Source organism: Vipera berus, assembly GCF_964194415.1.
Source record: "Vipera berus genome assembly, chromosome: 2".
In the NCBI taxonomy this organism is placed as follows: domain Eukaryota; kingdom Metazoa; phylum Chordata; class Lepidosauria; order Squamata; family Viperidae; genus Vipera; species Vipera berus.
The window spans coordinates 229,694,450-229,708,953 of record NC_138203.1 but is presented as its reverse complement, the minus strand read 5'-3'; the positions used below and the strand labels follow the sequence as shown (position 1 = coordinate 229,708,953).

At 38.9% G+C, this 14,504-nt stretch overlaps 1 protein-coding gene across 1 annotated transcript in view; it reads left to right on the top strand.

Moving 5' to 3' along the window:
- FAM120A (family with sequence similarity 120 member A) overlaps positions 1-14,504 on the top strand; it is a 78,810-nt gene that overhangs the window by 46,392 nt on the left and 17,914 nt on the right. Inside the window, exons 5-11 of the mRNA XM_081319698.1 lie at positions 1,653-1,752; positions 4,282-4,379; positions 4,509-4,789; positions 7,351-7,438; positions 9,474-9,698; positions 10,975-11,149; positions 13,782-14,031. Coding sequence (XP_081175824.1) covers positions 1,653-1,752; positions 4,282-4,379; positions 4,509-4,789; positions 7,351-7,438; positions 9,474-9,698; positions 10,975-11,149; positions 13,782-14,031 — 1,217 coding nt within the window. The remainder of the gene's footprint in view (positions 1-1,652; positions 1,753-4,281; positions 4,380-4,508; positions 4,790-7,350; positions 7,439-9,473; positions 9,699-10,974; positions 11,150-13,781; positions 14,032-14,504) is intronic.

Here is a 14,504-nt window from a genome sequence, read left to right as displayed (position 1 = left end):
AATAGAATAGAATAGAATAGAATAGAATAGAATAGAATAGAATAGAATAGAATAGAATAGAATAGAATAGAAATATAGAAAGTGAATGGAATAGAATAGAATAGAATAGAATAGAAATATAGAAAGTGAATAGAATAGAATAGAATAGAATAGAATAGAATAGAATAGAATAGAATAGAAATATAGAAAGTGAATAGAATAGAATAGAATAGAATAGAATAGAATAGAATAGAATAGAATAGAAATATAGAAAGTGAATGGAATAGAATAGAATAGAATAGAAATATAGAAAGTGAATAGAATAGAATAGAATAGAATAGAATAGAAATATAGAAAGTGAATAGAATAGAATAGAATAGAATAGAATTATAGAAAGTGAATAGAATAGAATAGAATAGAATAGAAATATAGAAAGTGAATAGAATAGAATAGAATAGAATAGAATAGAATAGAATAGAATAGAATAGAATAGAATAGAATAGAATAGAATAGAATAGAGCTGGAAGGGACCTTGGAGGTCTTCTAGTCCAGCCCCTTGCTCAAGCAGGAGGACCTATACCAGTGGTGGTGAACCTATGGCACGCCTGCCAGAGGTGGCACTCAGAGCCCTCTCTGTTGGCACGTGCGCCACCACCGCTGCCAGCAGCAGGTCCTTGTCGGTTGGTGGACTGGAAGAAAAGGGAGGGGGAAGCATTTTACATGCGTGCATGCGCGCACGGGGCCACGAGCAGGCACATGCTGCAAAGGGGGCGGGGCTAGTGCCTGCGTGATACTCACTAGCCCAGCCCCGTTCTCACGTGGTGCGGTGCCTTGTATCTGCACCCTGCGGCGCGGCGGTTGGCATTTTTGTGCCTTGCGGTACGGTGGCCCATTTTTTGCTCCCCCTTTTTTTCGTGCCAGAGGTGGCACTCAGAGGCGCCTCCCTGTCCCCTCCCCCGAGGGCACCAGAATGCCGATGCTGCCTTGGCACTTTGTGATAAACAAGTGGGTTTTGGCTTGCGGTTTGGGCACTCGGTCTCTAAAAGTTTCGCCACCACTGACCGATACCATCTCAGACAGGTGAATGTCCAGTCTCTTCTTAAAAACCTCCAGTGATGGAGCACTCTTGATTTCTGGTGGCAAGCTGTTCCACTGGGCAGCTGAGAGAAAGGGGCGGCAGAAGCTGCATCCCCCGAAAGAAGTCTTCGCCGAGAAAATGGGCGCTGAGACGCCTCATTCTCTCGCTCAGCGGAGACTTCTTTCGCGAGATCCAGCCTCTGCCGTGCTGCACCGAGAGAACAGCAAGCCGCCCCATTCTCTCGGCAGAGCACTCCACCGCCCCATTCTCTCGGCGGCTTGCCACCCCGTTCTCTCATCTCAGCAGAGACGTCTTTCGGGGGATCCAGCCTCCAGCTGCTGCATTTCCCAGCCTCGGCTTATACTCGAGTCAATAACTTTTACCAGTTTTTTGGGGTAAAATTGGGGGTCTCGGCTTATACTCGAGTCGGCTTATACTCAAGTATATACGGTACTTGTTCATAAAAGAAACCCTTAAGTTGGCTGATTGCCTTTACACAGTTGCAAAAAGTTTATAACTGTATAGTTATGCTGGTAGGACTGATGATAGTTCATTTGTGTATTTAATTTTAATGTTCATTTTAACATTCTTTTAGTCTAGAACGGATGACAAAGTTAAACGATTTAAGAGAGCAGTTGCATATTATTCAGCAACTAATAAGCCTATGCCATTTCATCCACCACATCATTATCTAGGTAAGTTCTTATACTCGTGTAAGTTATTGAAGGATTTTGGTTAAATATGAGCTGTTTCTCCAACCTGGCAACTTGCAGATGTATTAGAACCCCAATTTCTAGTGATCAGTCTAAATGAGAAATATTATCTTATGACATGTAAAATAATAAATAGGTTATAAGTTGTACCACACTAATCCTGTCAACTAGTTGACCATTACTAGTATTTTAAATGTAGTAATAGTGTGAAACGCAGTGTCAGAATCCATTTATATCACATTCATAAATGTATGTTTAAAACATTATCCCCCTCCCCCATGGATTCTGCCATCTCCCGAGGAAGGAGGAGCGCATGTGGATTCAGCCTGCCTTAGGTTATTTCAAAGACCAAGGGAAACCTTTTGAACTGGGGGAACAAAAGGGAGGGTTAGAGAAGAAGGCATCTGGCCTGTGTCTCCATTTGAATCTGTAGAGCAGGGGTGTCAAATTCAATTTCATTGAGGGCTGCATCAGCATTGCGGTTGCCCTCAGGGGGCTGGGTGGGTGTGGCCTGGGTGGGTGTGGCTAAAGTGGGTATGGCCTACTGGGTGAGCATGGCCAGCTCTACATCGTTCGCATCAAGGGTGCCTATGGGGGCCTGGGCAGGAGTGGGACAGATCTGAGGGTCTCTGGCAGGAGGAGGGTCTCTGGGCCAGGGCCAAGGCAGTGGGGGCCGTTCCCTCACTGTTTCCAGGATGGCTTCGTGGGCCGCATGAAACCACTTTGCGGGCCGGATCTGGCCCCTGGGCCTTGTGTTTGACATGTCTGCTGTAGAGGAAGAAGGCAATAACCATAAAGATTCGAAGTTCCTTTTTCCCACGAAAGGGATGACACGAAGTAAAATAATGGGGGGCTGACCAAATGGGGTTGAGGGAAGGGGGGTTGAACCGGGAACTCTTTATAAAGTTTCAATTTGTAAAACAATACCAAGTCGTGTCTTGTATTTCCACAACCAAGCATGTCCTAGTAAAATTCCTTTTGGACTAGAACTAACTCCAAGAGTTTTTGTTTTCCTAAGACGTAGATTGGGGTTGGTCCTGACACGCAGTATATATTTGTATTTGAACTGTATGTATGAAAAAGCAGCCATATTGGCCTCACTGGTCAGTGTAGTACCTCAACACGAAACAAAGGAATGCAAACAATTTTATGTGGACTCAGAATGAACTCTGTTATTAATCAAGACAGAACATTTTTATTCCATATAACCATACAAAAATCTAAAGCTAGAGCTTTTACTATTAATTGCATTAGTAGAATAAGTTTTTTTAAAAAAAAAATAGAAGCACAAAACTAGAGCAAATGAGTAAATGTCAGTTTTCATTGGTTGATGATCTTACTTCAGTTAACAGTTCAATTTGTAGTCACTGAAACTTATTCCCAAAGGCTAGTAGATATTTTGACATTTGTCTTCCTACTTCACAATAGTCTGGTTATTCTGAGATTTATTTATTTAGTGTATTCTGAGTTAAGTCACCATGACAAAGGATGCAATGTTGGTTTGTTGCATGGATTGTCTTCTGTATCTCTTAAACCAGGGGTCCCCAACCTGTGGGCCATTGCCCACTAGTGGGCTATGAGGGATTGCAACCAGGCCGTGGTAATGGCCGATGAGCATGCGTACATGTGCATCCTCGCTTGAGCAGTGGGCAAGCACGTGCAGTCCATTCGTGTGAGCGACAGGTGTGTGTACACACCGCTTGCACATCTGGAGCTGCGTGCACGCTTGCCAGCTACTTATGCAGAACCATCCTCTCTTCCCCCCTCCCAGCAGTCTGCAATGCCAGAAACATTGGGGAACTCTGTCTTGAACTGAAGACTGGAAGAACAATCTTCTGTTTATTTTCTTTGGAGTGAGACCTATTTTTTTCAGCTTTAGTGGATTAGTTAAAAACAAAAAAATCAGTAGCTATAAAAATACTGCTTGATCACGGTATGTAAAAGGAGGTCGTCTTCATGTGCTTTATTCTTTGTCATTTTAAATCTTGATTTCTGACCACCGTAAGAGAATGTTATTCAACTCAAGAGAGTTATGAATTGTTTACTGCTAGAATAAACCCCCTAGATTTTATGTTTCTATTTCTGCTTCTAGTTCTAAAAAAACCCAGAATCAGATGCAGTACCTGTACACTTCTTTTCTACTGGGGGGAAATGCGAACAGTAGAGGCTAGAATGGTAGGACTAAATCTATTATGTAAATAGAAAAGGAAAGTGTTTTGGAAAGAACATGATGAGATTGCCAGAAAACTGGCAGTCAGCATACAAAATCTTTCCTGAAAGAGGCAGTAATGAAACAGAAATTGACAAAAGCTCTGAAACTGAAGTAGGAAAAAAAAAAAGAAATATCACTTTAATCAATCAGGTCAGAATTAAAAACATAAAATAAATGCCTGACATCATGACTTTGATCTTTTGTTTTCATGTTAAATAATCATCCAGATTTACGTTTCTACCACACTTCATGTAAGAGAAAAACATCTTTTTGTTTCCCCCCCCCCATCCCCCAAACAGGCAGACCAAATCAATTGGGAATGCCGGGTATAGTGCCACCATATGTGTCTCCTCAGATGCTTAACATTCCACAGTCCGCCCTGCAAGCAAAGCAAGCGGCAAGTACATCCCCCCTCCCCTTTCTGCTTTATAATCCTTCTGCTGTTGGAACTCATGATGCATGTATATGCGTGTGGGCAATGTGCACAACTTTAAGAAAACATGGCCTAATTTATATTTTCTTTTAGGCCCAGCCTATCTCTAGTCATGGTAACGCCCAGGGTCAGAGCCCATATCCTTATAGTCTGTCAGAACCAGCCATCACATTGGACACGAGTGGAAAAAATATTTCTGAGCAGAATTACAGCAACATTCCTCATGAAGGAAAACATACTCCATTATATGAACGATCTTCTCCAATAAACCCAGCTCAGAGTGGGAGCCCCAATCATGTTGATTCAACATACTTTCCTGCCTCTTCTACGTCATCTTCCTCAGATAATGATGAAGGCAACGGAGGTGCTGTGAAGTAAGTACAACAAAAGACAGCAGGATTGGCTAAAACAACCTGCTCTTTCTTGGCCTCACATTTGCTAAGATGGATCCAGATCTGGCCAAATAAGTCTCTTGTGGAAAACTTCCAAGCTGTCTCCTCAGCATATCTTCAGCATGAAAAATATTAAAGAGTAGAAGAGGGATCTTGGGGGAATAGTAGGAGCTGAAGAATTTGGTGAAGATAGAGTGGGAATTGCTTTATTAGGTGATCTTTGACGTGTGCCCTTTGGCTTGAAATAGACTTTTGAAGATCACGCTGAGATAGGTAAAACAGAATAAAGTGTGCAAGATCACACTGTGCCCATCTGTTTCTGTGAGATCCCTCTGTTGTATATTAATCTATATTTATGCAACAATTTTGCATATGGAGATCTCTTTTAATTAAAAAAGGAGGATAATTTTTAAAAGTGGCATTTTCCTAGTTGCCTCATCAAAATATTTTACCCTGGTCCTATTACTGAAAAATTATGTAGTGTTTGTGAAGTATTTTATATATTTTAAAAGAATATTTTGCTCTTAACTGGTTGAGGTGTCAAAAACTTTAAACTTTGGAAAAAAAACAATATTAAACTAAAGCCTTCAGAAGATTGGGAGCAAATTTTAGAGTAATGATGACATACCATAGTTTGCTCTGTACTAAGCAAAATAAGTTAATCAGTCAATCAGAACAGAGCTGGAAGGGACCTTGGAGGTCCTCTAGTCCAACCCTCCTGCTCAAGCAGGAAACCCTACCATTTCAGACAGGTGGCTGTCCAGTCTTAAAAGCCTCCAGTGATGAAGCACTTACAATTTCTAAACACCAGCTGTTCCATCGGTTAATTGTTGTCGTTGTTAGGAAGTTTCTCCTTAATTCCCAGTTGCTTCTCTCCTTGATTAGTTTCCATGCATTGTTTCTGGCTTTTATTAATAAAGTTAGTAACAAATAACATTCGTTAATTGCCACGGGTGCATGTGTTGAGCATACATAGGTTCAGCAAAGGGAGAAAATCCTTTCTAATGCTTTTTTTGATTACTTGCATCCATAATTGTGACTTCTAAAGCTATTTTTGTCTTTTCTTTCCTTAATTCTTTATAGATATTTATAATCCATCCCCCTCTATATTCTCAGAGTACTTTACTGAAAATTAATATGATGCCAACAAATCATGCAAATGTGCAAAAGTAGCCATTCTAAAAGAGCAGTGTAAAACAAGCATATTAAAATCAATTAAAAAAAATTACAAGAACTTACCTGGCATTGTCATGTCATCAGCTTGGGGGCAAAATACCAAGAATGGTCCTGAAAATACTATTTCACCTGCTGGCTAAAACTCAAGCATAGGTAATCCTTGATTTACAGCCACAATTAGAACAGGAATTTGAGTGGCTAGGCAATGCGATCATAACACATGAACACATTGCTTAGTGACAGCAATTCTTGCAGTCCTAATTGCTGTTGTAACTCCAGACATACCAATCATTAAGCAAGACAGAAGACCAGGTAAGGGGAGCAGGACCACCGTAGGGGTGAGGGAAGCTAGTTGGGATACTGCAGTACAGTCGATCTCCGGGAGGCTGGGGAAAGAAGGTGTTGAATCCTTGCCTGTGCTCCAGCGCAGGAAGACTGGAAAAAGACTTTGCTGCTGCTCATGGGTTTCTTGGCACTCTGCAGCTCTCAAACTCTTAAGAAGAGTCCCTGAACTGCAGCATAATATGATGCCTAGCCCCAGCCTGATCCAGCAGGTGGCCAAAGGGGCTTCTTTGTCACTCTGGGAAGGGCGCCGCTTCCAGCCCAGACCAAGCTGCCTTTACCACCTTGCACTCCAAGGGCCCTATTGCCCTACTGCACTCCGCTGTCCCAACTGACCTTTTCCATTTCTTGCTTTTGCTGCTGATGAGGTGTGCCTGGCTTGACCCTTTGTGAAGTAGCTGTTGGCCACATAAGGCCATCTTCCCTGATCTTGCAAGGAAACTACTGTGCGTGACCTTGGGAAGAAAGCCTCCTGCGAAGGGCTAGGCCAGGCATGCCTCATTAGCAGCTGTACAGCGAGAAGGCAGCAAAGGGCAGCTAGCGTTGTAGGGCTTTGAAGTGCAGGGTATAGATGGGAAGTAGGCAGGTGGGGATAGTTAAACAGCCTCACTGGTAAGCAACCAATTTTGAACACATAACCGTAGGGTTGCTGCAAGAGCCATAACTTTGGAGACTAGTCATGAGTCATAGTTCAACACCATCATAACTTTGAAGAATCATTAAATGAATGGTCATAGATCAAAGACTATCTGTAGAAAGAGAATTCTAGGGCTTTTCAGTATGCTGCCACACATATTGAAGGAGAAAGAGAGAGAGAGGGAGCCCTTTTAGTTACCCGTAATCGAGCCATCACAGTCTTTTCAAAGAGAAGAACACATTACTTTGACTTTATCTTGAAATAGATTGGAGTCAGCACAACACAAAAGGAATGTGTGTTTTGCCTGGATACTTTTTATAGAATCTTGCATTATAATCCTGACTATCAATATTTTGTTTGTGTGGGCTTTTTTTCTCTCTCTCTTCAGTCATGTTGGTGGAAACAAATTGAACTGGGAAAAAATAGGAACTCAGTCAGAAAATCAAGTATGTGGGGATCCAGGAGACCAAACAAAGGTAACTTTTTGAGCACAATAGTTTTTGTTAATGAGACTCGAGCTGCAATATTAAATTTGTGTATGTATTTTAGTGATTATTTGGTTGATAGTAGAGGACCTGGAATCACCAAGAAGATGCACTCATCATTTTTCCTGGATGACACAGTGAAGCAATGTTTTTGCTTCCTTCTGTGCAAGAAAAAATAATCTTCTCTGACTGCTATTTGACTAGTAGTTCAGAGCAGAAGAAAAGTAGTCTCTAGTCTACATAAATGCTTAGAAGTCTGGGCGAGTTGTAACCTAAACTGCCAATGAAGTAGTTTTATTAATGTGATAGTTCTATGCTTACTGGTGTAGAACTTTAAACTCATTGAAATCTGTTGTGTTTACTTCTGAGTAAAAATATGAATTAAGTTGCCTGAGGTAAAGAAGAATGAGGTTGCATCTAAGTGATATACTTTTCTGTGCATAATAATGAATGTAATTTTAGCTGAAGTGAAGAAATGACTTGAGATTCTGATACATATTTATTCTTTACGACACCAAACAAATAACTGCAGTATGTAACCAGGTTTATTTTCCTTTTCCTGCTGAGAATAATGTTTATTGTGGCATGGGCACAAATGGAAAAACAAAGTACAATAAGTTCATTCAGAAAATGTAATAAACCAGTTTTCTTTAAAATTTGGCTTATCTAAGAATACTAGTTTATGAAATTGAGTCTTGTTAGGTGTCCCAGTTCAGCTGTTCCTGCTAAAGAACATGATTAATGCAAGTTTTTAAAATCAGTTTTTTTACTGATAAGAAAATCACTTAGCCAAGATATCTTCTAAAAAAAAAAAGGAAGGCTTAGTCTATTATCCAAAAAGGTTGTGGGAATTTGACCATGATTCACCATATAGAAATACTTAGTATAGGATGCATCATCACCACCCCTAGCAATTACACAGTCCTAAATCAGAGAGGGACGCAGTGACTCAGTGGGTTAGGACGCTGAGCTTGTCAATCAGATGGTCGGCAGTTTGGCGGGTCGAATCCCAAGTGCCGTGTAACAGAGTGAGCGCCTGTTACTCGTCCCAGCTTCTGCCAACCTAGCAGTTCGAAAGCACGTAAAAATGCAAGTAGAAAAATCGGGACCACCACGGTGGGAAGGTAACAGCGTTCCGTGCGCCTTTGGCGTCTAGTCATGCCGGCCACATGACCACGGAGACATCCTCGGACAAGCGCTGGCTCTTCAGCTTTGAAACAGAGATGAGCACCGGCCCCTAGAGTCGGAAATGACTAGCACGCATGTGCAGGGGAACCTTTACCTTTACCTTTTAAATCAGAGAGGCGACATCCTGCTTTAGTTTTTTTTTCTCTCATACCTTTCTTCCCCCTCAAGTCTACTTTGTAATGGTTAGAACTGATACCTTTAAATCTAGTGTTGAAAAACGTGCAGTGGTTTCCAGTTAGTTTTATGCATAATGCAAAAACATGCATAAATGCAAAAAAAAGAAGAAGAAGCACTGACCTCACCTTACACAGTGGATGGTCAAGGCTTTTAGCATTTGGTCTAACATCAAGATTTCCCCCATTGGCACTGAAGCTGCCATCCCTGCTTCTCTAATCCATAAATTGGTTCAGTCAGTTGAAAATGGATCACTTCTTAAAAATTAAAATAAAGAATGCAGAATAAAAGCAACAGCACTTGATACACATCAATGGCAATTCAATTTTTATCAAAATATTAATTTTGATAAAATATTAAAATGTTAGAAGTTTAAGACCTTTATTTCAGATGTGAGATTCAAAACAAGGAATTCAAACTGTTTGAGCTGTGTTTAAGATATATCACTCATGAATATTATAGAATTATAGAAGAATGAAGTCATTATCAAGACACAGTCTCTTCATTGTCAGGTTCTAGTCTTCTGTACTATAAAATTGAATTGGATTGTTGGTTCTTTTTTCTATAAATGTGATTAAGTATACACACAGCCTTCTGGCTCTTATTTTGTCATTCTCGTAAAACTGTTTCCCTGGTTCAAAAATGACTTTATTGTATATTGTAGGTGGAAGGTTCCTCTACTGTTTCTTCAGGAAATCAGGCAGCTGAAGTTAAAGGGAACCAAACCAGTAGTTCACAAATCCCATGTTTGTTGTCAATGCCCACCAGGAACCATATGGATATTACCACTCCTCCATTACCTCCTGTAGCACCCGAAGTATTAAGAGTAGCAGAACACAGACACAAAAAAGGGTTAATGTATCCCTACATATTTCATGTCCTAACCAAGGTAAGATTTTCAGACAAGACAAGACAAGGAATTCCAAAGAGATTACTGTTACCTCTTGCTTTTAGTCTATATGTGGGAGAAAATTTGATTCAGTAAAATGAACAATATGTTTTGTTCACAGTTATTCACTTTACGTTGTACTTTTTAAAAGAACTTGGGATTCCTTTGACAGTGTACTTCCAGCACCATGCCATTTGTCTTGATGGATGAATTTATGGAGGTTATTGTGAATAGCAAAATATCTTTTAAGTAGTGACATTCCAAATTCTGAACAATGTATGAATGATTAAACAGGAGAACTACTTATTTCTCATCCTATTTTTCTCCAATCTTGTGGAACCATTGAGGATGATTCTTCTCACAATTTGACTCAAGGATGTGTGTTGGGCAGCTCTTGAGGTCTGCTCTAATGCAGGGAAAATAGTGGAGAAAGCTGATCAAATGTGAGTGAGATCTGATCTCCACATTTGTAATATCAAGTATCAATGGAAAAGCATTCAATATCAAATATTCAACTTTGCTTTTCTTGTTATATTTCCATGCATGAATTAGTTGTTTGAACCTGAAAAAGTGGATTCCCCCTTTTGTCAATTATTTTTTGGGGTGTTGGGGAACCTTTACACTCATATATTTTGGTAACATATGCATTTCTAGTTGATATGCTCCAAGTTTTGTATGAATATAGGCTCTTTACACAGTTCATTATTACCCAAATCCATTTCAAATGAAGAGCTTCGTATAGGTGAAATTTAATTATTCCTTAATTGCTGACATTTGATTTGATTCTTTGAATAATATATAGAATGTATTGATACAAAACAAATTTTATGTTAGGTTGTTTTTAAGTCTGCATTTTTCACCCAGGACAAGTCTCAAAGCTGCGTTTATTTTCAGTTAATCACACTCCTTTTCAGTGAGATCTACATTTTTAATATACTTGAAAGCAGTGGCTTTATAGAATTAGATTTTAGCAACATAGCTATATTATAAACATTTATGTACAAACAAGACATGAAATTAGGTAAACTGAAGTGGAAATTAAAAGGACAGTGGCGAATGAGGTTGGGGTATTAAAATTATTTGTAAATACTAAAGAAACAAGGAACCAAATTTTGAACCTTGGGTTGTTCATAAAACAAAATATGTATTAAGGTTCTAAGTACCATTTGTGTGTCATAGAATTATTTACTGAAAGCTAAGTACATCTTTCAGCAGGAAAGATACCATGCCATAAAAAAGATCCCTAAAAGCTGCTCATCATTTTGTTCATCTACAGGGTGAGATTAAAATTGCAGTTTCTATTGAAGATGAAGCCAACAAAGACCTGCCTCCTGCTGCTCTTCTTTATAGGCCAGTTCGTCAGTATGTTTATGGAGTCCTGTTTAGTTTGGCAGAAAGCAGAAAAAAGACAGAGAGGCTGGCTTTTAGAAAGAACAGACTTCCTCCTGAATGTATGTATTTGTCTTTTATTGTAATGGTGAATTCACTTGAAACATCACTAATCTGTTGTTTGCATCTGTTACGATGTAAAATAAATTGTGATTTCAATTTGCAAATATAAAAAACTGTAATTTGACGGCATAGTTTATTTTCCAGTTGCTCAATATTTCTATATTTCTTGTATCTATAATACAAGAATTTGGGAATATGAAGCAATATTTAAACAGCAGGTAGCACCTCAAGGTTTGGAAGGTTAATTCAGCTTTTTGAATCATGCTCTGGACAAACTCTAGGAGCACTGCAATATTTTTTTAAATAATAAGATACAGTAAACATCACACCCAATAAACTGGGCCCTGTATCCTGGATTGGTTGCAATGGCTGAATATTCATCAGGAGTATGGACAATTTTGCATAGGCTGTCTATAGCCAGGAAGAGATAACATTTAAAACTATGTATTTTTCTAAATGCTTCAAATTGGAATAATGAAAGTTACATTTCAGTAGTATCAAGTAGGCATGTGATATTAGTCTATACCAGGGGTAGGCAACCTCGGCTCTTAAGACTCATGGACTTCAACTCCCAGAATTCCTGAGTCAGCTATGCAATGGCTATGCAATGGCTATGCTGACTCAGGAATTCTGGGAGTTGAAGTCCATGAGTCATAAAAGAGCCGAGGTTGCCTACCCCTGGTCTATACATTCTTACCATATAACTTAAATTGTTGTGGGGGGCATAAAACTACTTTTTCTTCAAATAGTTTATATCGTGCTTATAAAATACATGATTCATTTCTTTCTCATGAGCTGCCAGAACCAGGGCTGCATCCAAGTTTAATAGTTACATTATTTCCCATTAGTTTTTAGTCAATGATGCAAGGGAAGTTGCTGATATTTTGAAAAGAATGCATTATCATGTTTTAGGTACAATTCTCTTTATTTTCATTTAAGCTACTTTTGAACAAATCAACATATTTCAGTCTCTTAAGCTCCAAATGTAGCTAAAATAATACATGAATTTTGCACAGCCTGAAATAATCTTTTGTTTCTTATATGGCATTTAAAAAAAAATATAAAGCCTTGACAGCTACATACTAGTCTTATTGTGACTGTCACTTGAATTTGTACAGAAATATCAGTTATATCATTTACAAAGTTGCAGCATACTTGGCTATAAAGAAACATACATACTTTCTGTATTTGATAAATTCAGTGACCTGGGAATCATAGAACAGTCCAATCTAGAGAATTGCTTTGCTTTGTTGAATGTCTTGTATGATGCTACATTCCAATTTATAAATTTAAACTAGTATTGTTTTCACTTTTAACTGGAATGAAGATCTTTGATTGTATAAAGTGTGCATAGCCACAATTTGATATAATTTACTAGATTTGTCCTTACTTGTTCCTAAAATAAATGTACAGTAATTGTTCTGATAAAATTTCTGACAATATTCTAGTTATATACCATCCCCACGTTAAATAGGAACAAACCACTTCATTGTATAATGAGAGAGTGATAGAATTAAGCTACTCTTTGGGAACAGATCAAGTTATTAATGGCAGGAATGGGGGTTAACACAGGTCTATCCATCTAGATTTATTTTAAGCACATCTGGCAAAATCATACTTTTAGCTGGACTTTTGCCACTTTTCAAATACAAATTGTAGAGTTTTTGTTTGTTTGTTCTAATTTCTAGTTGTGAGACCAGGGGTAAGTCAGGGTAAAGAAGCAGATGAAGGGGTACCAAGAGAATCCCTATCAAAAGGAGCAGTGAATAGGTTGCCAAAATATTTTATCCAGGACTCAGAAGAGATTAAACCATTAAAGCACAGGAGCAACATTTATCTAAAGAGAGAGAAACAAGATGCCAGAATAGATGATCACTCTTATTTATTACACTAATTTGCTCACTAATTTGCTCTTCCTCTTGGACATTTTCTGTAACCTTTTTTTAGTAAAAGAAAAAAATTCATGAGAAAGTAGGCATTTAATATAAACTTGGCATTTATATAAGCTGCAGTTACTATAGCTTTGGCTTGAACACAATCCTTATCAAATCAAGCTTTGAACTTATCAGAGCAATAATGGGTTGGAGTTTAATTAGATTTTAAATGGCCGTTTTTTGAAGGGTGACAAAAATTTCATGAATATCACTGGTTGTGCCAGTAATCACTCTTCTGAAAAGAAGAAACAGACAGAAAGGCTATGCATCTTCCTTTCATTAAACTGTGCTCCTTTCCAGAAGAATACAATAAATACAGGTGAAAAAGCACCTTTGGGACAACCATGACTTGGATGAATGAGAATTTCCATAGACACTAGAATCTAAACATTTGCATCTGATTTTAGTTGGAGCTAACACATAGCATTCTCAGGCGTAAGGGCTCCAAGTGAGTGGTGGGGAGTCAAAAACTGATTTAATCAGTTTATGGGATCACTTTGCCATAAAGACAGAGAAAGAAAAGAAGTAGATGAATACAAGTGGAGTTCAGGTTCAGTGTAAGAAAGCAAATCTTTTGTGGTTGATTCGCAATAAGTCTAAATGTTATAAATGCAAATAAAATACACTGACTAAAGATATTGGCAAAACAGTATTTGTGCACAAACTATTTTGTTTCCTTTTTAAAAAAATTCTGCAGTCTTACCGGTGATAATTAAGGAATGGGCTGCTTACAAAGGAAAGTCTCCCCAGACTCCCGAGTTAGTGGAAGCTCTTGCATTTAGGGAATGGACTTGCCCCAATTTGAAGAAGCTTTGGTTGGGGAAAGCAGTAGAGGACAAGAATCGACGAATGAGGGCATTCCTGGCCTGTATGAGGTCAGACACACCAGCAATGCTAAATCCAACTAATGTGCCCACTCACCTAATGGTGCTCTGTTGTGTATTAAGGTGAGTATATTAGTGATTAATGTTAACTTATGGTAAAACTTCCTCTTGATAATGCTGTATATATGTAATTAGGTAAGAATGTTATTGTTTTATTGATATAACTTTTCAGCATCAAGCTCCCTTCGTCCTGTGCACTCCCACAGGGAGGGTCTTCTCAGGGTACCGCCGGTAAAAGATTGCCGGCGGATAACACCCAGGGGGAGGGCCTTCTCTGTGGGTGCGCCTGCCCTTTGGAACCAGCTGCCCGTAGAGCTTAGGACTGCCCCTGACCTTCGCTCATTCCGCCGGGACCTGAAGACTTGGCTCTTTGAGCTTTCTGGCCTGGACTGAGAGTATTAATTGGGGTTTTAAATTGGATTTCAATTGGGGTTTTATATTTATTCAAGGTTTAAATGTAATTATTTTAACTTTTTAATTTTTGTAATTGTTGTATTGTTATTTTAATAAAACCTTGTGAACCGCCCTGAGTCCTA